The sequence below is a fragment of the Apus apus genome, chromosome 1 (assembly GCF_020740795.1).
Source record: "Apus apus isolate bApuApu2 chromosome 1, bApuApu2.pri.cur, whole genome shotgun sequence".
In the NCBI taxonomy this organism is placed as follows: Eukaryota; Metazoa; Chordata; class Aves; order Apodiformes; family Apodidae; genus Apus; species Apus apus.
The window spans coordinates 3,104,505-3,127,636 of record NC_067282.1 but is presented as its reverse complement, the minus strand read 5'-3'; the positions used below and the strand labels follow the sequence as shown (position 1 = coordinate 3,127,636).

The window sequence follows — 23,132 nt, the reverse complement described above, 5'->3', positions numbered from 1 at the left end:
AAAGAAGCAAAAATAATCACCCTCAGCTTTTGCCAAGGTGACCAGTATGATTTACACAGAGATCCCTTCTCCTGTGTTTGTCTACAGAATGACTGCAAGATCTACCACCTGAAAGCATCTTCTCAGACTTTAAAATCCTCTTTCGCTCTATCAAACGTATGAAGACTTTTCACTCTGCAATGGTTTCTACATTAAAACCAAAAGAAACAGATGTCCTCAGAGAGCAAAGAAGGAAAGTTTTGCAGTTAAAAGTTGCCTACACATAAAAAGCTCATCTAAAATCAGGACTAACAAGCACAACATTCATCACAGGCTTTCAGCCTCCCTTTTAAGGACAACTGCCCCTCACTGTGAAACAGGAAAAAGACAAGTGGCTGCTCTTTTCTAAACTAGATACTAGAGTTGGAATAATGTCAAAGTGTCCCTTTAAGTAAAACAAACAAGCAAGCAAACAAGATTTTGAGGCTGAAAACATCCGTTTAATTGTCTCAATACTGTGGTGCTCTGCAGAGTCAATTCAGTGCACCTCCTGGATCATGGAGCTTTTCCTTTTTCTATCATGGCATGAGGAAAATAAAACAGCTATAAAAGCCAAAGCCTGTCAGATGGCATCGTGCAGAACTTCTAGCTGCTTTCAGATACAAGGAATTCTATCTCATGGCTTTTGTTTTTTGAATCATCTCAAGCAGCTCTGATGCATGCTACAGCCCATGATTAGAGTTTACCAAATTTAAAGACATTGCAAAGCAAAGCAATTCAGACACATTTGAGAGCACAACCATCTCCCATTGGCGACCCTCTCTTTTAAAGCTTTTCCTCTTGGAATGATCTCTAGGGATTCAGTATCAGGGATGAACACACACAGAGTGACAGCAAAAGAAAGACATAAAAAGGGTAGTTCTGTGGACCAGCAGCACCAGATAATGTGAAACAATGAAAGATAAAAAGGGGGTTGGAAATTAGATTTGAACTGGAGGAGTAGATAGCCTAAGAGCTAAAGACTGAGGAGGAATCTAGAGTATATCCTTAAGAATGAGAAACACACGCAAATCCAATCTGGGAGTCCTTGCTAAGATACAAACACTTCATAGCTCACCTATCACAGCATCGTGTCAATAGAGGAATTAATTTGAATAAAATCCAACAAGTTTCCATGCAGTGTGTACTATATATTATCAGTCAATAATAACTAAGTCGGAGCCCAGGGGAGGTTTGTATCACTGATGTTTCAAAATCACAGCATTTCATGACTGCTCAGAAGACTCAACAAAACAGAATTGGCTGTTTCGGCCGCTAACTTCAATCTTGTGCTGTTTTTGCCTGCAGCTCATCACCAGGAGGGCAGGATAGCAATTAGATTTTCACTTCCACCAGCCATTTTTAATATCTTCCACTTCAAAGTCTACAATAAGTACATTTCAGAGTGTCAGGAAATGAAAACTCCTGTCTCCGTTTGATATTTCAGAAGGACCTCAAGGGGAGAAAATCAAGTCATTCTGATGTGAATTTTGCCAATATGTAATTACTAAACTCCCTACTTCCTAATATGCATGAAGGATCAATACAAACTTCCTGTTATTCAGTGAAACACAACACAATGTTATTCCAGGCTGGAACACAGAACCAATGCTGCCTTTAAAATAAATTAATAAAAATATGAGGGTGGGGTTTTTTAGAGTGTATATTTTTAAGCAAGAAGATCAATTTCTTACTTCCTGTAATTCTCCTTTCTAAATATTAAGCAAACCTTGATTTTGTTTACCTGGGCATTAATAGAAGTTGCAACTTCAGCAATTCAGCTGCAATTTGTATTACCTACCACATTTCTAATAACAAAAGGGGAAAAATACTGAAGGAAACAAAGAGTGAAGCAATTACTGAACTGTATAAACTATGTATGAAATCTTTCTAAAGAACTATAAAAACAGGTATAGATAAATAACACTTGAAATGAATGGGTTATTAGAGGGGCTGTTACATGCCCCTGGGTATTTAATATAAAACCAGAAATCCAAAGAGTAATTTTATATAGTTCAGAAGAATCATAAAATTAAAAAGCAGATAAAACAGCATAGAAAAAATGTGACAAAGTGAGTACATTACAAAGGAATAGTGCATTAATCTAGCTCTGTACAGATGCTGGCATACTATTATGAGAATATCTGTAAGAGAAAAATGAGAGGGAGGGGTCAGATGATAAAGCAACCAGGAGCACTGCAGAGGGAAAGAAACATCTTAAAAAATTAAAAACAAAAGAAAAAAAGAACAGCTGCCTACATCTTGACCAGGCAGCTTCAAGAAAGCAACGTGGAATGCAACAGATTTACATGAAAAAATGTATTTGTATTAATAAAGAGGGGCATTCTGATCAGTACTAACAGAGTGAAACAAGGAAAAGGGAATTTTAGGCAGAACATCTAGAAATCAAGTTCATTTGGCAGCAGCAACATCTCCCATGCATCCTGGAACAGTTTTGCACAAGAGTGGACAACATGTTGCAAGATACTGGAAGAAAACAATCCACCCTTAGCAAAGAAAGGAAGCAAAGGAGGCAGGAATCCTGGCTGCTCCTCAGTGCCAGCACCAACAGGGACACATTCCAGCGGTGGGAGCACGCCGAGTTCCAGTCACACACATCTCAGCTCCAGCTGCAACAGAGCAGCTTCCAGTGAGTCCAAGTGCTGGGACGAGGCCAGACAAGCTAAGGACAGCGTGGCTCCTGCAGAGCTGGTGGCCAACTAGAAGGTTGCAGTGTTTCAAGCTGGCATGCAGAGAAGTGCTTCTACATCTTCTAGGCTGCTGCTTCTTGCAGGGCCTCCATTGCTCCAGGATATGTAAAAGCTCACTGATACCCTTCTGAAGAAGGAAACCATTTCAGTCGTTTACCAGACTGGGGAAGGGCAATAAGGTAATTTTAGGGAAAAAAATAACTACCAAAAACACAATTTGATTTTTATTCCAACATGCTGTGTCAAGTGATACATTTGATTACACACTTCAGATTCCAGCTGCAGAATTCATTCCCTTGGCATTCATCATACTAGTTCACCTAATATTTTTGCAGATGTTTTTACTCTGGTTACAGGATTTCGTGTTACATTTGTGTTCTTCAAAACAATGAAAAGGTAATGAGAAGAAAAAAGCTCTGACACTCTGACTCACAAAGCAAACATGAGAAAGCTCAGTTCAAACCTGTAAAGTGTGGGTGTATTTTCTAAGGCACAAGCCCCTCTTTGGTATGTATGACTTACAAAAGCACTTATTAAACTGCTTCTTGAATTGCTCTGGGTTACAATTAAGCTGTCCTTTCACCTCTCTGCAAAGTGCTTTGCTACTGAGTAGTAAAGACAATAGAAAATTAGATCCTAACAGGAGATGTTCTAATGCTGACCTTGCCTCTTATGCATAATATACTAAAAATAAATAAGTGAAAGCTAATACCACACTAATCTAAATTTTAAAGCTCCACGTTTCTTCATAAAAAACAGGTAAGCCTTGCAAATCCAGAAATCCAGCCTCGTGTTTGTTCACAATACAGATTTAAAGTTAAATGGTGGTACATTCATTGCTGGGCTAAGAAGTTACTGCTCTCTCCACTCAAATCTGAAATGGATTGGTTGCCTTTTTAGTCTCCATTACTACAGTGTTTGAGCAACCTCAGGCTTCTGTGTACTCATCCTCAGTATCCTTGCAAGATGAGGACAGGCTAGAAGAGAGTGCCTGAGTCACAAAGAGACCTTCATAAAACTGAAGCCAGGACTTTCAAATACCACTAGGGCACCCTTAGTGAATGAGTTCACCACAACACTTTCCCTAAATAAAGTTTCTAAGTAGAAAAGTCACTGCAGTAAGAGCCAGGCACTTGCCAGAAACAACATTTTTGTAACCAATTCTTACACTGTTTAGTCCTCCTCCTACTGGAATTCTTAAATGCTATCACAAATGAAGACAAAGTGTCTAACAACCCAGAACTTGGACTTTTTTTTTAATATTTTTTATTTTTTTTTGAGGAAGGATCTGTCTTGAAACCTGTCATTAGTGAAGCCCAAGGTCTGGATGAGATGCTATTTTAGACATCAGGAAGAAATTCTTCCCCATGAGGGCAGGAAGGCACTGGAACAGGCTGCCCAGGGAGGTTGTGGCTGCCCCCTCCCTGGAGGTGTTGAAGGGCAGGTTGGAAGAGGCTTGTGCAGCCTGGGCTGGTGGGAGGTGTCCCTGCTCACAGCAGGGGGGTTGGAACCTGATGATCTTTAAGGTCCCTTCCAACCTTAATCATTCTATGACTCTGTGCTGTTCCTCAGAAGAGGGTTAATAGGATAGATAACAAAATACATCCAGCTTCACCAACAGTGAATTTTAACATAATTATGAAAGTAATTGTGACAGAAATATTCTGAGGTGACAGGCCAGAATAAAGATAGCTACAATAGCTAAATCAAACCCCACATTCCTCACATTTGAAGCCAGTTTTAATCATTATCTTACTGTGGCTCTACCTTTATCTATCACAACTAGGCCTGTCAGAAATGCAGGGCATTCTGTATAATTAATGGATTTTTTTTGGGTTTTAAAGGGAGAATTACATGAAAAATAACAGTATTTAAGAATGTAACAGAAGTGCTGGAATCCATCCTCGGCTGGTTATTTTTAAGGATGCAGGAAGCAGCATGGACAAATATGATAGTGCACAAGCCCCTTTACAAGACACTTTAGTCCCAATACAAGATAACCACAATTAAATGGACTACAAGGAATAAACTTGCATTACAATTAGCTGATGTGCCATGCTGTCATGGTTTTTTTCCTAGAGTATGGGAAAAGAAAGCATTATTTCACTGATAAATGTGCCCCTAAGATGATAGCAAGCAGATCAATTACTTTGAAGTACACCTGGAAGGATTTTGCAAGGAAATTTACAGTAAAAACAGTTGATACAGGCAAGTCATTTGAAGTATCAATCTAGAAAGCTCACTGAAAGCAAGTGCTTACAACTGGAAAATGCAATCAAAGTCTAAAGAGATTAGGCTGAGATGATGTAAAGTCTGAATATTACATGCAATAAGCTCATTGCTGAAGGGCAGATTTGCTGCTATTACAGTCTTTACTGGAAAACAAAATAAAACGTATTTTAAATGTTATTTTAAGACAGGCTGATGATGTCAGACTGGAAGAACCAAGACAGGAAAACTTTCTCTTCAGCCACTGCTAAAACGAGGCAGTGACCAATATGAAGTTATAGCAAACATAGAATCATAGAGTGGTGAAGGTTGGAAGGAGCCTTAAAGATCTTCAGGTTCCAACCTCCCTGCAATGAGCAGGGACACCTCCCACCAGCCCAGGCTGCACAAGCCTCATCCAACCTGCCCTTGAACACCTCCAGGGAAGGGGCAGCCACAACCTGTGGGCAACCTGTTCCAGTGCCTTCCTACTCTCAATCATCCATTTAATTTTCATCATACTTAACTCCTTCCAGTTCATCTTTCCTCTTCGATGCTGGTGGCAGCCTCCTTGGCTTCATGTTCAGTGTCTGCACCAACTTCTCTAATCCTAAGGGTCTGTCCAGAACAGAAAGCACAGCTGTTGGCAGCTGACAGTTTTGAGCTACCAGAGGACATCCAGCCCAGCATCTGTTGGCTCTCACCACAAACGGAGATATCAACTCTGCATTTTGCCCTACCTGGATGGCAGGAAACTAAAGGTGAAATGCTGTGTGACAAAACAGAACAGGAGGGGATAATGGAACCATTTGGCAGCTACAGTTATACAGCAAGTACTCAGACGCTAATTGGTGACATTCCCTCTCTTAGCAGCAGTATGAGTAGAAAAATCACATCTGTAACTAACTCTTTTTTTGCAGAACTACCTTAAATGAAAAATAATTTCACCTGAAATGTGATAAAAGAAAGGCACCTGATCTCTGAAATGACTCAGACTCTTCACTCCTAAATACCCAGCTTTACTTCTTTTATGTAGGCACTTCTATCCTCTGGTCATCATAACCTTTTCCTGTTAATACATCAACCTCCAGCAAAAATTTTCAACAGTAACCAGTTAATTCCTTAACCTAAGACTCAAAAGTTATTGCTCCTGGTCTGCAGCTTCCAACTCCAACTCTATTCTTTAGCCACTGTCCTACTGCCACTTCAAGACAACTTTCTTGCTTGAAAAATGAAAAGAAAGAAATGGGCAGTTGCCAATCCACCCACAAGTCATGGCAAAAGCTTCTTATCTAGTGGGAAAAGGGAGCTTCCTCTCCACTAAGACAGTAAGATCAAAGTCCAAATCTCAAGCATCTCACAACCTAAACCAAATCTAGGAAGAGAGATATCACAGGCTGAAGATTAAAGATTTAAACACTGTCTTTTTGGTATAAATACAACTTAATATAGTAGCTACGCAGTAACAATTCATAAGCATTTGGGCAGAAGTCAATTTCACTGAAAAATAAACAGTCAAGAACTGAGCACAAAAATCAACCAAGTTCTAAATACAAATGGTGGCCTGAAGAATGGCCTGAAGAAAACTTTCAGAAGACAGATTTGAGGCAAAGGTAGAAAAAGTACCATAAAGCAGAAAAAAAAAAAGTTAATGCAAAAGCCATGTGGACATCAACATGGAAGAGTTTAAAGGCAGGAAAAGGAACTGAAGAGCCTGGAAGGAAATGCGTTTAGGAAAAGGAAACAGCCTTAAGATATTTCTCTGCAGCCTAGACCAGAGAAAAAAAAAAAAAAGACAAGAAAAACTAAATTGAGATGGACTCAAGAGTTTTAACATTCGAGTATTGTGCTGAAGCCTATATTCTGAGGGGCCTCACAGGAAGATAAAAGTTGGGCTTTGAATGTTTTACAGCCACCAAACACCAAACCTTGGAGTGAAAAGCAACTCTGGTATCACAGATCACAAAGTCATAGCAGTTTGTTAAGTGAATGAAAACAACATCTGCTGTATGATTTCACTTCCATGGTGCACTTCTCTGTTGCTTTCCCAGGCATCTAAATGATCCTATAGAGCTGAATCTTATTAGAGACTGCACTCACCAGCATGAAAGAGGCAGAAACCAGACAAACTGGCAGTGCTCACCTGGTTTTCACTCTGCTACTCCTAAAGAAAGTCATGAAATTCCGCAGTGCCTCAGCTTGATGGAGGTGGGCACAGAACCCAGTGGCAGAAGCCAGATCTGCAGGTACAGGGGGCTACAAATGTGCATTGCTAACCTTGTTGCTGAAGTTCTGTTGCTAAACTGAAACAATAAAGAAAAGTATAGAATCATTCTGATTGGAAAGGACCTTGAAGATCATGAAGTCCAACCATAGAAGCAAAATGTTTTGCTTTGCCAATTTTCCAGACTATTTGCTCATGCACTGGTCAGCACGTTGCACACAGTTAGTTTTCTCTGCTTCCATGAGTCATTTCCACAACTGTGAAAGACTTGGGAAAAAAAAACAAACAAAACACAAAGAAAAACAGAAAGGGGAAAAAATACATCAAGGCTTCAGTTTTCATTCATGAAAAAAATATATCACCTGGAGCAACTGTAGTTTTTGTCTTGAATCCACAAGATCTAAACCCTGAAAACATCTGTATCTTGTGGGAGGAATGCAAGGACTATCTATAGAAATACACCCTGAAGTTCTCCTGCTGAGTATAAATAACCCCCAGAGCAAGCAGGCTCTGCACCCTGCCTGCTGCACCAGACCTGCCAGGTTTTGGCAGGAGGAGAGCCCTGGAAACTCCCTCCAAGAGCAAGCAAGTCTATAGTAAGCATCACACAAACATGCTCCTTCTTACAAAGCAAACCTTGTTCAGTACTTGTAGAGGAAAAATTCACCCATTTTACCTAGAAGAAATGTGAACTCCACTCTGTGACAATAAGATCAGTTCTTTGGGTCATTTTAGCTCCCTTTTGTAGTTGATCCATGTGACACCAGAGAAAGCCAGACCTGCAGATCCTTTTTCTCCAAATCATGTAATTTTTTCAGGTATCCCTGGGTTTCTTCATTGTGAGGTCAAAACACACATGAGAAGGGATCACAGTAGTGTGCTTGCCAGTTGGGAAGCTGGGCTCTGCCTGAACAAAACAGTGTTCACCAGGGAAGATGAAGAAAACCTAATGAACAAATGACATCTAATACAGAAACACTCTGTCCCAAGATTGTCCAGACTATTTTTAATGCTCAACTATGCTACACAGCTCTATAGGACTTCTTCCTTGATCTAATACTACATCTGATTCCTAGATGCTGGATCTTGTCCAAATGAAAACATTAATCCAACTGGAACTGGCAATTACTAAAAAAAGGAGTCTATGGGGAAATAGCAACTTGAGCTTCCACTGCTCACTCATTAAAACACACTATAAATCAGTGAGCTGCCAGGGTCATGGTTTATGACCATAAAATTGATGCCTTGAAATCCTACCAGTTGGAATTAATACAAAACATACTCTGGTGTCCTGTGTCCTACATCCATGGCTTACAGAAAAGCAGATGGGAAGGAAGAAACAGAGGGATAGGCACAGCTAGTATGAGTTTCTGCACACTGCCCTGGGCTCCACTCACCTCCTTCTCCTAGGTAGAGAGAGATGTTCAGCTCACCTGCACCACCACATCTTTTGCTAATTTTGCTTGTCTGCTTTGCTGCCTAAAGAAGACTGAGCCTTGACTCCTCCTCAAACTTAAAAAGTCAAGTCTCCAACTAACATCCTGAACCTTGTGCAGGTGAACCAGCCAACACCCCTGTCCCCTTCTCAAGCTCCTCTGGTTAGAGAGGAGAACCAGGGCAATGTTGTCGGGACAGGGCTGCATGGGAAGGTAACCCCTTGCTCCCAAAGGCAGCTGGAGATCCTTTAAGAGATGCATATTCTACACACATCATTCTAGGGTCACTCCAAGGATACTGGAGTCAGAAAACAAGTCCAAAGGAATCAAGGAATAATGCAAAGCCAAACAAAATAAAGCCCTGGGACACAGCTGGGAAACAGATATGCGGCTGGACATTAACATCCATTTTGAAATAAAGTCTGGAATTTCCCTAAGGAAAGCTCTGCAATGTGGAGGGCAGGTTGAGTCACCAGTTGCTGGAAAGGCAAAGAACTGGGGATGAACCTTGTAAGGCTGGGGGGAAGTGGCGGGGGGGGGGGGGGGGCGGCACACACAAAGGATGTATCTCCCTAGGGGGGCTGACAGAGAGGGCTACTTCTGCCTCCCCATCTCCAGACAACCTGAAGTACATAGTGTGCCAGAGGTAGATGGACCTTAAAGTAAAGGAGATAATGGTCCTGCAGATGCTGACTGCACTGACCACTTAGGAAACATCAGTTTTCCAGTCACTGATCACAATGCATATGCAGCAGATTTCTCCAAGGAAATTAATTTTTTTAAGCAGGTAGAAAAAACCCAAACAAACCCTGTTCAGATACTTCAGGTTTTTGAGCTAGCACAAAAACTTCAAGTATTTGACCCCTTCATTTTCAAGTGCACAAAAGGGTCTGTGCCTGAAACCTTAAATCTAAACAGTGCCCAGCAAGAACACAGGGACTCTACCCAGATCTTGCCTATATGGAGATACTCAGATCAATGAATGGTAAAAGATCACACAAAAGCACTGCTGCTCTGGGGTTTTTTGAGTTGTAACATTCTCTAGAAACTTTCCTCTTCCTAACACCTACCTTCCTTCTTTGTAGTACTTTCACAACCACAGAATAACCTTGAATTCATGCAGCTGCTCAGTTTCTCTGCTAACAGACTGAAAAATGGCTGTATTTAATGAGGCAGGCATAAAGAGCACCACACATAGAGAACTCAAAGCAATCTAAGGTAGCTTTTCCCTGATAATCATTTGTAAGTTGGTTTTTGGTTGTTTCCAGCATTACAGGTTTATTTTTTTATATACATATTCTGAATTAAAAAGAACTCTTTGCACTTTCTTAACCTTTTGTGATGCAATCCTCTTTAGGCTTTTGAGATCATAGAATCATAGAATCCTAGGGGTTGGAAGGGACCTCGAAAGATCATCTAGTCCAACCCCCCTGCCAGAGCAGGGTCACCTAGAGTACATCACACAGGAAGGCATCCAGGCGGGTTTTGAATGTCTCCAGCGAAGGAGACTCCACAACCTCTCTGGGCAGCCTGTTCCAGTGCTCTGTCACTCTTACAGTAAAAAAATTTTTCCTGATATTCATCTTAAACCTCCTATGCTCCAACTTGTATCCATTACCCCTTGTCCTATCACTGGTCTTCACTGAAAAAAGCTTAACTCCATCGTCTTGACACTCACCCTTTACATATTTGTAAACATTGATGAGGTCCCCCCTCAGTCTCCTTTTCTCCAAACTAAAGAGACCCAGCTCCCTCAGCCTTTCCTCATAAGGGAGATGTTCCACTCCCTTAATCATCCTTGTGGCTCTGCGCTGGACTCTTTCAAGCACTTCCCTGTCCTTCTTGAACTGAGGGGCCCAGAACTGGACACAATATTCCAGATGTGGCCTCACCAATGCAGAATAGAGGGGGAGGAGAACCTCTCTTGACCTACTAACCACACCCTTTCTAATACACCCCAGGATGCCATTGGCCTTCTTAGCCACAAGGGCACACTGCTGACTCATGGTCATCCTCCTGTCTACCATGACCCCCAGGTCCCTTTCACCTACACTGCTCTCCAGCAGGTCAGCCCCCAACCTGTACTGGTGCATGGCGTTTTTCTTCCCCAAATGCAAAACTCTACACTTGCTCTTGTTAAACTTCATCAGGTTTTTCCCCGCCCAAGTCTCCAGCCTGTCTAAGTCTCTCTGAATGGCAGCACAGCCTTCTGGTGTGTCAGCCACACCTCCCAGCTTGGTGTCATCAGCAAACTTGCTGAGGGTACATTCTGTGCCCTCATCCAGGTCGTTGATGAAGATATTGAACAACACCGGTCCCAGTACCGACCCCTGAGGGACTCCACTAGTCACAGGCCTCCAACTAGATTCTGCCCCATTGACTACAACTCTCTGACTTCTTCCTTTCAACCAGTTCTTGATCCACCTCACTGCCTGATCATCAAACCCATACTTGATCAACTTATCTACAAGGATGCTGTGGGAGACGGTGTCAAATGCTTTACTGAAATCAAGATAGACCACATCTACCGCTCTACCATCATCTATCCACCTAGTAATTTCCTCATAGAAGGCTATGAGGTTAGTCAAACATGACTTACCCTTGGTAAAACCATGTTGACTGCTCTTGATGACCCCCATCTCCTTGATATGTCTAGAGATAGTGCCAAGGACAAGTTGTTCCATCACCTTTCCAGGGATGGAGGTGAGGCTGACCGGTCTATAGTTACCCGGGTCCTCCTTCTTGCCCTTCTTGTAGACTGGAGTGACGTTTGCTATCCTCCAGTCCTCAGGCACCTCTCCAGTTACCCATGACTTACCGAAGATGATGGAGAGTGGACTAGCAATGACCTCCGCCAGCTCCCTCAGCACCCTTGGATGCATTTCATCCGGACCCATCGATTTATGGATGTCCAGATTATGCAACTGATCCCTAACCCAATCCTCATCTACTATGTCCTCACCTATCTTGACTACTTCTGGGGTTATATGAATCTGGGGCTCATGGGAAAAGCCTGCAGGAGTAAAGACAGAGGCAAAGAAGGCATTCAGCACCTCTGCCTTCTTCATATCCTCTGTCACCAGGGCACCCACCTCATTCAGCAGTGGGCCTATATTGCCTCTGGTATTAGCTTTGTTGGCTATGTATTTGAAAAAGCCCTTTCTACTGTCCTTAACCCGACTTGCAAGGTTAAGTTCCAAGGAGGCCTTAGCTTTCCTAGTTGCCTCCCTACATTCCCTGACAACATTTCTATATTCCTCCCAAGTGACCAGTCCCTCCTTCCATGATCTATAGATTTTCCTCTTCCACTTGAGTTTCCCCAGCAGTTCCTTTTTTAACCACGCTGGTCTCCTAGCTCCCTTACTAGATTTTCTACCCATTGGGACACACTGATGCTGTGCTTGCAAGAAGTGGTCCTTGAATATTGTCCAGCTATCTTGAGCCCCTTTACCTTCTAGCACTCTGTCCCATGGGACTTCCCTTAACAATTGGTTGAGGAGGCCGAAGTTTGCTCTGTAGAAGTCCGGGGTTCTGGTCCTGCTGGAAATTCTGTTCCTCCCACACAGGATCCTGAACTCCACCATCTCATGGTCGCTGCAGCCAAGGTTGCCATTGACCACCACTGCTTCAATAAGGCCCTCCTTGTTGGTGAGCACAAGATCCAGCAGCGCTCCTCTTCTAGTCGGCTCATCCACCATTTGCATTAAGAAGTTGTCATCAATGCACTGGAGGAACCTCCTAGACTGTGAAAGGCTGGCTGTATAAGTCTTCCAGCAGATATCGGGATAGTTAAAATCTCCCATGAGGACCAAGGAGATGGTCAGAGAAATGTGTGTTACCACCTGCATGCGTTGCAAAATAAAAGGACCATATACTGCCAAGCTGTTGGGATTGGAGACAACTCTCAGAGCTCCTCTGAACATTTTTGCAGTGATTATTAAATCTTTCTTTTGTTTAAAAACATCTTAACCACTGATCTGTGAAAGGCTCCAGCAAACATGGAAAATGTGTGACATAAATAGCAGTTTCACACACACACAAAGACACAAAACCCAGACCAAAATCATATTTATCTTTCAATTCTGACAAGAGTCATTTTTATCTGTGACTAAAGGCTCACTTAAAGGCATTTAAAAGTCAGCAGTGTTCCCTTATCCATAATTTATTTCACATTAATCTTCCTATTTCTAGCTACATATATATTCTGCAAATTCACATCAAGCAGTCCATAATCTTCTCTGCCTTAGTTTGCACATAAGCAAAATAAAATTGTAAAAATGCCACTGCTCTGTTACCATTTGGAGTGGCAGATGTCCAACTGCCAGCTGTACAAGTACTGAATATGAAGCACTGATTATAGAGTAATCAAATGCTTTGTCAAACCATATTTTACAATTTTATTGTCACTTAATAACTACACAAGTATCAGCAGATAAACACACATGTGGTCCATTACCACAGCATCCACCAAGGTTTCAGCATATCCATAATGTGATGGGTAAATGAGAACTGTTGATTGGACAAACACAGGCTTCCCAATAGCCTCTCACCTTTTCTGTCAGTGAAAGCTCTTCGCAAAACAGAAAATTAAGCCATCATGAGATGAAAATAGAGTTGCATCATGGATTAGAGAACAGCAAAAAGATTAAAAAAAAAAAGGAAACAATTTTTTTAAAAACAAATACAACAAAAAAGTGCCACAAGATCATCTTCAGACTTAAGCACACACATTTATAACCCAGCAAGGGAAAGCAACTAATGCAACAGTATTTGCTTCTGACTCAAAATCACTTAAAATCATTAAATAAATAAGACATGAGAGCAGAGACCATCGAGTTTATTTCTGCTATATTATTCTTTAAAGAAAGGAACCCCTCTTTCAACTTCTTGTTGTTTGCAGCACAAAAAGCAAGCCAGAAGTGTTCATCTTAAAAACCACCCCACAGCTGAGGACTGTTCTGTACACTTCACTTGACTTTATAGCCACCATCAATTAGTTTAACGCCCCTTTTTTCACTGCCCCCTAAGCTGAGGGAGCTCCCTCAAGGAGCCTGATACATTTAAAGAGGAAACCTGTGATGTGGCTTCTTGCAATTAGGTCATTAAAGTTACACACTCAAATCCTTTGCAGTCTTAAAACCTGTGAGGCTGTGACATTGTCTTCTCTTAAATCGCACTTCAGAACTCATCTGTGTCATAATGTCTTTAAATGGTGCAGCTGCAGCCAGGCAGCCGGGCTGATCACACCCAATTAATCCTGATGATTCTTCCTTCACCTGCCACTTTATTACTGAAAGGACAGACAGAGCTCTTGAAGCCAGACAGAGCTGGCTTTATTATTTAATTCACAGGGATAGTACCTTACCCAGCACTCTAGCTGGTTTCCAAAGCCTCTAGCTAAAGAGACAAAATGCAGCAGAACACACAAGAGGAACAGGTGACAGTACACATGTGGAAGTCAAATGCAGTAAATTTTGCAAGTTGTTAAGTTGTAAAGTAATAACCCCCACACAAAGCAGAGATCCATGCATCTTTGACAGCTGCCTTTTTTTGAGTGAAGCTGAAAAAAACCCAGTGTCACTGTTCATAGTGCTTGGAAGGCAACCTATACATTAATGAGATACCTCACATTGGACAACACAAGTAAAAGTCATCTCAATCACTTATCTCTTGTCTGAAGCAAAAATAGAAAGGACAACTACAGGTTGGATGGAGAATCGCTTGAGAACAGCCCTGAGGAAAAGGACTTGGAAGTGCTCATTGATGAGAAGCTCAGTATGAGCCAGCAGTGTGTGCCTGCAGCCCAGAAACTGTGTCCTGGGCTGCATCACCAGCAGCGTGGCCAGCAGGTCAAGGGAAGGGATTCTCCTCCTTTACTCCACTCCTGTGAGACCCCCCTGCAGCCTGGGCCCAGTTCTGAAATCACCAGCACAAGAAGGATGTGGAGCTGCTAGAGCGACTCCAGAGGAGGCCACAAAGATGATCCAAGGGCTGGAGCAGCTCTGCTCTGGAGACAGGATGAGAGAGTTGGGTGTGTTCAGCCTGGAGAAGAGAAGGCTCCAGGGAGACCTCAGAGCACCTTCCAGTACCTGAAGGGGCTCCAGGAAAGCTGGGGAGTGACTTTCTATAAGGTCATGCAGTGACAGAATGAGGGGGAATGATTTTAGGTTGGAAGAGAGGAGATTTAGGTTATAAATTAGGAAGAAATTCTTCAATATGAGGGTGGTGAGACACAGGCCCAGAGAAGCTGTGGCTGCCCCATCCCTGGAAGTGTTCAAGGCCAGGTTGGATGAGGCTTGGAGCAACCTGGTCTAGTGGGAGAAGTCTCTGCTCATTGCAGTCTCTGCTCACATCACAACTTGATGAACTTTAAAGGTCCCTTCCAACCGAAACCAGTCAGTGATTCTATGATTCAAGGAATAGCAGCAAAGTGGACTAGAAACATGGGTAGATTCTCATGAGTAGTTTTTAAAAGAGTCCCATAAGGAAAACATCTCTAATAAAAGCAATTGATTTATGTCTGTTAATAAAAACATTTTTGTATATGAATTTAGCAGAACATACTGAGACAAGACTAGAAGCCAAGAAACAATTTCACCAACTCCTTGAGAAACCCAAAGCTATACTCCAGATGCTTGCTGCTGTAAATGCCAACCAAAAAATATATCTCAAAAGGAGTCATGTTGGAGATGATGCATATTACTCATGGACAATGATAGCTTAAGGCAATATTTCACATAGCTGGAAACATTACTCAATTTTGATCCAAAGTGAAACATGGCACTGAGTCGATAACAACAACAAATCGCCCCCATGATTCTCCTGACTGAGAATTACAAGCCCTCAGGTACCACATAAGGCTCCTTTGAATGTAAAGTATTTGCTTAAATTGATACTATTATCCATGTTTTCAACAAAGGAAATCCATGAAGATTCATTATATCCACTCCTCCTATGCTGCAAGATAAACCCTTCCGACAGGGATGACAGGGAATACAGGAAGGGTGACACACTTCTCATGTAGGCATTCAAACCAAAACAGACCCCGAAAATGGCCAAACTGGCTTGAAAGATCAACCGTGCTAAAATGAGGAGTGAAATGTTACCTTTAAGCACTTAAGTGTCAAGAAATAGCACTAACATTTGACTTTATTCTGATTGCTTGGGTAGGAAGAGGCTGGTTTTTTTCCCTTATTATTTTGGTTATGTTGGTGTACAAAAGTTGGGTAATTCAGCACAGACTGGAAAAGTTTAGTTAAAAAAACCCAAACATCTCTTGTGCTTGTCCTCTAGCACACAGGAGTCAATCCAAAACTCCTGAGAAACCCTAAGGAAGGAATTGCTACATCATTCAATCGATTTGGTCAGTGAGGGATGCAAGAGTCACTTTAGGGCTTAACACAGTTAAGCTGACAAACTGGTTTTCCATTTCAATTGTTTTAATATTCTACAGAAGGACATAGAGCAGTTAGTCATCCACCTCCACAAGGGAGAAAAATTGGCTGGATGCAGACTCACAAAGGCAAGAAAGAGCATTTTTCATTATTAAAAATAAATAAATAAAATCAATCTTTGAATAGAGGTCATTATGTTTGGGGTGCATCAAGAGAATGCAAATATGAAGTGCTACAAAAAACCTTCCCCTCACCTTCACATCTCTGAACACATGCAATGGATGAGCTGCCATCATTTGCACCAGTTCTTTAAGGAGTGAATGGCAAAGAACTGCCTGTAGGCTTCAGGAACACAATGTAGCAATTTGTGCTAAAATTAGCATATTAAAAACAAATTGCTAAGTGGCACGAAGACTTAATTTGCACAACAAGCTTTCAGTTTGGCTCTTCAGTCTGCAATGCAGGGAAAGCATAATATTTGATTTGGACCTGCCAGTATCCTTTAGGCTTTGGGCCTCCAATAATTTCTTATACATTATTTCTAATAAGCATTTAATGCGATTTTTTTTTAATATACCATCGGCTTAGCTGAGTGGTACCAAAACAGCAAGAAGTCAGAAAGTGATTTTCACTCTTCTGTAAGGTAACACTTAAAATATTCCAGACTGTACCTGAGTTTGAAAAACAGTATCAGCAAATTTACCACAGTGAGAACTCTGAGATGAGAAGAATATTTCTGTACTTTTTGGTTTGTTTGCTCTCTGAATTAGCATTTTCTTATAAAGTAAGAAGGCCATAAAGGCACAGCAACTGGCAGAAGATCCCTGGGCCACACAAACCTCAAATACCCTCTCAGCTCTTCTGCTAAAGCAACAAGCTTTCAGGGTAACATCTCTCTGATCTTACAAAGTAATTAGCTCCACACTTAGTATTTTAGAGAAAGTTGGGAGAGACCCCTTAGTTTATTTTATGAAAGACACATTGTCAACCGACTTTTGCTGACTAAGATTTAAAAGCAGTGGATTCATATCCTCAAAAAAACCCAAAACCAACAAACACCCAGCAAGCTTATTTCCTCTTGTCCTGAAAGTGCCGTTACAGAATTACTGCTAAATAAAATCTAAACCATGTTGAGATCTCTACTGAGATTATCTACTGCTAAGATAGCCCTAAAATAAAGTAGGCTTATTTACTGATTTGCTTTTTAAACTTGGACCATTTATGAGCTCTAATTTACAGCACAGCCTTTATATACATTTTTTTCTGTGCAACTGACAGACCAACAACTATGGTCTCTAAAACATTAAGGAGGGACCAGACCTTCTGTAATTAAATCCCTTTTTCTTCAGAACACGTATCTTCCTACGTCTCACCAATAATTTCATCCTCATCTTCTTTCTCCTGCATAATCTAGCAGAGGATGGGAAATATCAGTTCACAAGGGCAACAATGCAGGAATTATTTTAAAAATTTACATGTCAGTCAAATTTATTTTTACATGCGTGAAGCAAAGAAGCTTCCTCTTCCCTATGAGGATTATCTCCCAAACTACTTTTTACCACGAAGAAAACACAAAAAGACATACTCTGCAAAAGTCTCATTCTATTTAAAAATCTTGTAAATTTGTCCTGTTTTAGGAGTACTTAATTTTGTTCCCTCTTCAGCTGGCCTGCCTTTTCTCAGCAGTAAATCTACACCACCAACTTCCTTTTTCCTCCAAGTTTCTATGCTGCCTGTGCTACTGTTATTCAGATCCTGTACTCCTTTCCATTCCCACACTCTGAAACCTCTTTTGCAACTCTTCACTTTGGTCCTTCAACCATGGCAGCGTTTGTAACAAGGACTCGCAGCCTGGCTTGAACACCCACAACTTTCCACCTCCTGCATGCCAAGCTCTCCCGAAGCCTTGCTGAAGCATCCCAGCTATGCAAAAGGCCTCCTCAGATTGCCCACTCCAAGCACTTCAGGGTAGGTGAACCTCTTCACTTTAGTGCCATTTTCCTAGGTTCTCAACGCTTCCAAAGCAGCTGCCTCTTGTGTACATGTGAAAGCTTTTTGTAGGACAGGGCGCCTGTCAGGTGGCAGCACATAACTACAACTACTACACCCTTTAAAGTCACTGCCCACGGTTATTTTTTTTAGAAAAACATCCGTGACAAGAGGGCTTGAGCCTCTGCCTGCTCCCACAATATCATCACAGAAACTTAGGGGTTGGAAGGGACCTCGAAAGATCCTCTAGCCCAACCCTCCTGCCAGAGCAGCAATAAACCCCCTTCTCAAGCACCTGTTGGATGGCCTTACAGCCAAAACACTTCACTCTTTCCTTAAAATGCACTTCAACACATCTAAATTCCTGATTGCCCCTGAATAACAGAATGTTGAGGTCAAAACAACAGCCTGCTCTCTTTGCCATCGCTCCCAGCTATGCTAAAAGGCCACCACGTGCAGGGCTACTCTAACTCCCACCACCTGCAACAGCGCAACCTGACGATGGTCAGGACCCAAAGGTGTCTCTCCTGGATGATGTCTCTTCCACATAAAGATACTTTCTCCCTCCTTGCTCTCCCTGAACAGTTTCACACGGCTTGCCCAGCCGTGGCTGGGCAGATGCTCCCACCTCCTCTCCCGGAGAGCCGGGCTGCAGATCCACGTAGCTTTTACACCTGCACCCCCAGCACGGTTTTTGGGTGAAAACTCCCCTCTTCAGCCACCCGCGCGGTGCCACGCAACCAGCCCCGCTCCAGTGCCAAGCCCCCTGAGACCCACCTCACCCGGCCACGCTGCCACAACCCTCTCCTGATGCCTTCCCCAAGCTTCTTGAACGTCTTCCTCCTGCCCTACCCTCATCACTCCGGACACAGGCCGGAGGAACAGAATGAGGATGGGGGGGGGGGAGCCAAACAACATGCTGGGGCGCGGGGAGAAAGGGGGTACACCACTCTGTCCTGAAGACACGGATCTGAGGGGGGGATGGGGGCAAGAAAACACCCATTTCCACCGGCCGGGGCTGGCTGAGGGGCAGTGGGCCTGTTACCCCTGTCTCTCAGGAGAGAGGGGCCATGGAGGAGGGGGGCCATGGAGGAGGGGGGCATTCCCCTGCCGTGGGCCCTGCTCAGTGGGGTGAGGGCACGGAGGGCTCTGGGGGGTGAACCGAGGAGGCAGCAGGACGCGGGGCAAAGAGCGGCCACTCACAGAACTCGGCGATGTAGTAGGAGACGGCGTAGTTCTCCTCGCACCACTCCAAGGTGGAGGTCGGCGGGCCCCAATAACCCTCCCGGTCGGCGGCCGGAGCCATCGCGGCACCCGCTTCAGGGCCAGAGCGGAGTCAAGGCGGGAGGGGAGGGAGGGAGGGGGTGTATGGGGGAAAGGGAAGGAGGAGGGAGAAAGGGAAGGAGGAGGGAGAAGGGCGCCGGGCCCGGAGCGGAGCTGGGCCCGCCCGGCTGAGGGAGGAGCCGGGCTGGGGGGGGGGCAGGCCGCGGGTTGCCATGGCGACCGGCTGCGGCCTGCGCGCCAAACCGGCCCGGCCTGTGCCGGGATGTTCAGCTTGAGGGGGGGGGGGGGGGGGGGGGAGGGAAATGTTGAGGTGAAAAAGGCAGATTTAGGGAAAGCCTGTGGGAAAAGACCGGCTGGGGGCACGGGCTTGAGCTGAGGAAGGTGCCCTGGCTGCGGCCGCTCTCTGCTCTTACCGGTGGGGTGTTTTTTTTTTTTGGGGGGGGGCAAAATACGCGCTGCCATGGGGGTTGGGTTGGGTGGCACCGAGGCGGTTTTCCCCTCTCGGCTGTTCCTTGTAAGCGGGCAGGGGAGGAGGGTTTGTGACGTGGCTTCGTGTTTTTAAATGAAGAAGCAAGCGGTGCCCGTGCTCGTGGGCTGGGGGGAGGAAGGTTTTTTTATAGCACTGCCCACTGCCCGGGGGGGTTTCTCTCATCCGGTGCCTTATTTAGTTTCCTCAGTGCTTGCTACGCATACTATACTTACACCCATAGCACTCAAAGTGCAAGCAGAGGTGGTATTTTGAAGGTAGAGTCTGAAAAGGGCAAGACTTGAAGCACGTGGGAAGAGAACAAAAAGCACAAGTAAAAGCCTAATATTGTGCGGTTTCTTTATGTTTCAGGAAAAGGTCCAAAGACGACGAGAAGCTTCAGGCAGACCCTGAGGGCTGTGCACGGTGCTTACACCCTGCTGGTCAGCAGAATGTATGATGCTTGTATATAAACTTCTTTTCCCACATCTAATTTCTCCTCACCTCCCCTTCTCTGTAAGCTAAAAACGCTCCAGTCTAAACACAGAAACTTTTCTAGCCTAACTGCTGATGTTCCATAATGTACATATCTCTCCTGAAGAATAACCTGCCTTCTGCAGCTCAGCTTCTGTGTAGTTGTTTTCAGCATCAGGTAGAGATGTATTTAGCAGTTTTCATAGTGATGTAAAACCTTCAAAGCAAAATTGATTTTAGTGATGGGAATGAAAAAATGCTTAGATTGTCAAAACTTCATCAAGATACTGTGGATTATTTAATACAGACCTGTAGTTATATTATTATTATTATTATTATTATTATTATTATTATTATTATTATTATTATTATTATTATTATTATTATTATTAAGTTTGATTTATTCAGAGCTAGATTATCCTTCCCAGATTTAAACTTTCAAGATTCAGATCTGGAAGAGTACCAAGGGGATTCAGAAGAACAAAACTGGTTGTAAACAATGAGGAGGATCCTAGTCTACTTGATGGACTTCAGCTTTTTGGACTTTTGAAGGTTTGGTTTATATAGTAAGGAGGATTGTAGGGCTGTATTCCATCTTTCCTTACCATGGTTAACTGTTTTGATTTTAAAATTTCCTGACAGAACAATTCAGAGTTTGAAATTGCAGTAGCTCAAAACTAAATAAATAACTATTAAACATCCCATTTGCACACCAGGAGGACAAGATGGGAACATTATGAAAAAATGAGGAATTTGCATAACATTCAATTACAGTTGGCTTGAAATAAATATTTAAAAATATTGATGTTTGTTTCTTTTTTCATCACGTGCATGCTGGCCATGAGAAGATTTGTGACTGCAATAGAAGCAGAAGCCAGACATGAAACTGGCTTTAAAACAGAGCAAGATAAATTAATGAAAGATTATATGGGGTAGATAACAACAACAATGTGGGCTATGATTTAGACAGACTGAAAATCTGGGCAGAAATGAACCTAATGGGGTTCAACAAGAGTAAATATAGAGGCCTGCGTGTGGGGAGAAAATACAGATTAGGGGTTGACCTGCTAGAAAGCAGCCCCATGAAGAAGGACCTTAAGAGTCCTGCTGGACAAGAAGTGATACATGGGACAGCAATGTGCTCTTGTGGCCAAGGGAGCCAGTAGTATCTTGGGATGTATTAAGAACAGTGTGGCCAGCAGGTCAAGGGAGGTTCTCCTGCTCCTCTGCCCCAGTGACACCACATCTGGAGTCTTGTGGCCAGTGCTGGGCTCCCCAGTTCAAGAGGGACAGGGAGATGATGGAAAGAGTTCAATGGAGGCTACAGGGATGATGAAGGGTCTGGAACATCTGTCATATGAGGAAAGGCTGAGAGACCTGGGGCTGTTTTGTCTGGAGAAGAGAAGACTAAGAGGGGACCTTATTAATGTATATAAATATCTGCAGGGTGGGTGTCAAGAAGGGGCCAGTCTCTTCTCAGTGGTGCCTGTGACAGGACAAGGGGAAACGGCACCAAGTGACAACACAGGAAGTTCCACCTCAACAGGAGGAGAAAGTTCTTTCCTGTGAGGGTGACAGAGCCCTGGGACAGGCTGCCCAGGGAGGTTGTGGAGTCTCCTTCTCTGGAGACATTCAAGACCTGTCTGGATGTGTTCCTGTGTGACCTGCCCTGGGTGTTCCTGCTACAGCAGGGGGTTGGACTCGATGATCTTCAGAGATCCAACTTCTTTGATTCTATGATTATCATCCATTCTTTTTACTTATTTATTTTTCCTAGATAGGCAAGCAATAACGTGCATCTAGCCTTTAGTTTGAACCATTGGGGAATTCTGATTTATTTGACACATTTCTGTAGTGTTCTCCATCACCATCCACATTTATTTCTGACTTATGCCATGGTTTGGTTCCCTGCTTCTTCCAAACTCTAGCAAACCTTTCAAGCATTGCACGCAGAAAGATAGGATTGAGGAGGCAGCCACAAACCATTATAATACCTGTTTTTTTTTCTCCTGAAGCTGTTTTGTAAAGGTAAATTAATCTTCCACAAAACAACCTTTGACCATTTCAGCTGCTGCAGTAAGTAATACGTGTTAAAAGCAATGTTTTTTTTCTCTGTAACCTTGAGCTGCTTTTTGTAGTGTACCTTGCTGCTCTGGTTATAATATGAGACCCTGAATTTATTTGCATCTAGATGTGGTCTATCTGACTAGAGAGTCAAACCTACCTATGTCCAGGTGTTGGACTTGGTTTGATCTGTAGGACTTACAGAGAGAATGTCTTGATTCTGAAATAACAACATAAACAAATGTAGAGCTCCTGAAATGCCTTTTTTTTTTTTTTTTCTCTGTTACTCAAAAGGTACCCGACGTGCCAATGAAGTAGTTATGTGTGGCATCAGGTTGCCTGTGGCAAAGATCCTCTTTCCGTGTAGTTTTAGTCGCCTGGAAACCTTGTGGCTTAGCTAATCTGTTGAGTTAGTTGAGTCGTGTCAGTTTACACCACTAGGGGGGTATATCCTGTAAATTTACTATGTGGATCCAGTAGTTTTTTCCTTGAGGAACAGGAAAGCACTACTGTTCAAAAATTGTTTCACTTTCTGGTCTGTGAAATTCAGGGAATGACACCTGAAGAAGAACGTTTTTCTTTATCCCTGCTTTATGCAAAACACTTTATCACAACTTGTGCTGCTGGTTGTTTAATTTCTGCATAAAATGAGACCTAGCAAACATTGATTAGAACTCACTATGGCTACATAGGTTGGAGAAGATTGTTGGTTCTCCCTCTCATCAGTACGTGCATGTGAAGGGGGAGATAATGTTGACATAAAATCTTGAAGTTGTTTCCACTACTTTTTTCTAGTTATTTCAAAATAAAGGTATGGGGCACCTAAATAAAGCTGAGTTTTGTGCTACAAATTGCCTGTTCAAA

The 23,132-nt window shown here is 43.0% G+C and overlaps 1 protein-coding gene across 1 annotated transcript in view; it reads right to left on the bottom strand.

Annotated features, from left to right (window-relative positions):
* Positions 1 to 19,391, bottom strand: part of ACER3 (alkaline ceramidase 3) — a 71,864-nt gene extending 52,473 nt beyond the window's left edge. The window contains exon 1 of the mRNA XM_051608780.1: positions 19,184 to 19,391. Coding sequence (XP_051464740.1) covers positions 19,184 to 19,286 — 103 coding nt within the window. The 5' untranslated portion in view covers positions 19,287 to 19,391. The remainder of the gene's footprint in view (positions 1 to 19,183) is intronic.
* Positions 19,392 to 23,132: the final 3,741 nt, after the last annotated feature.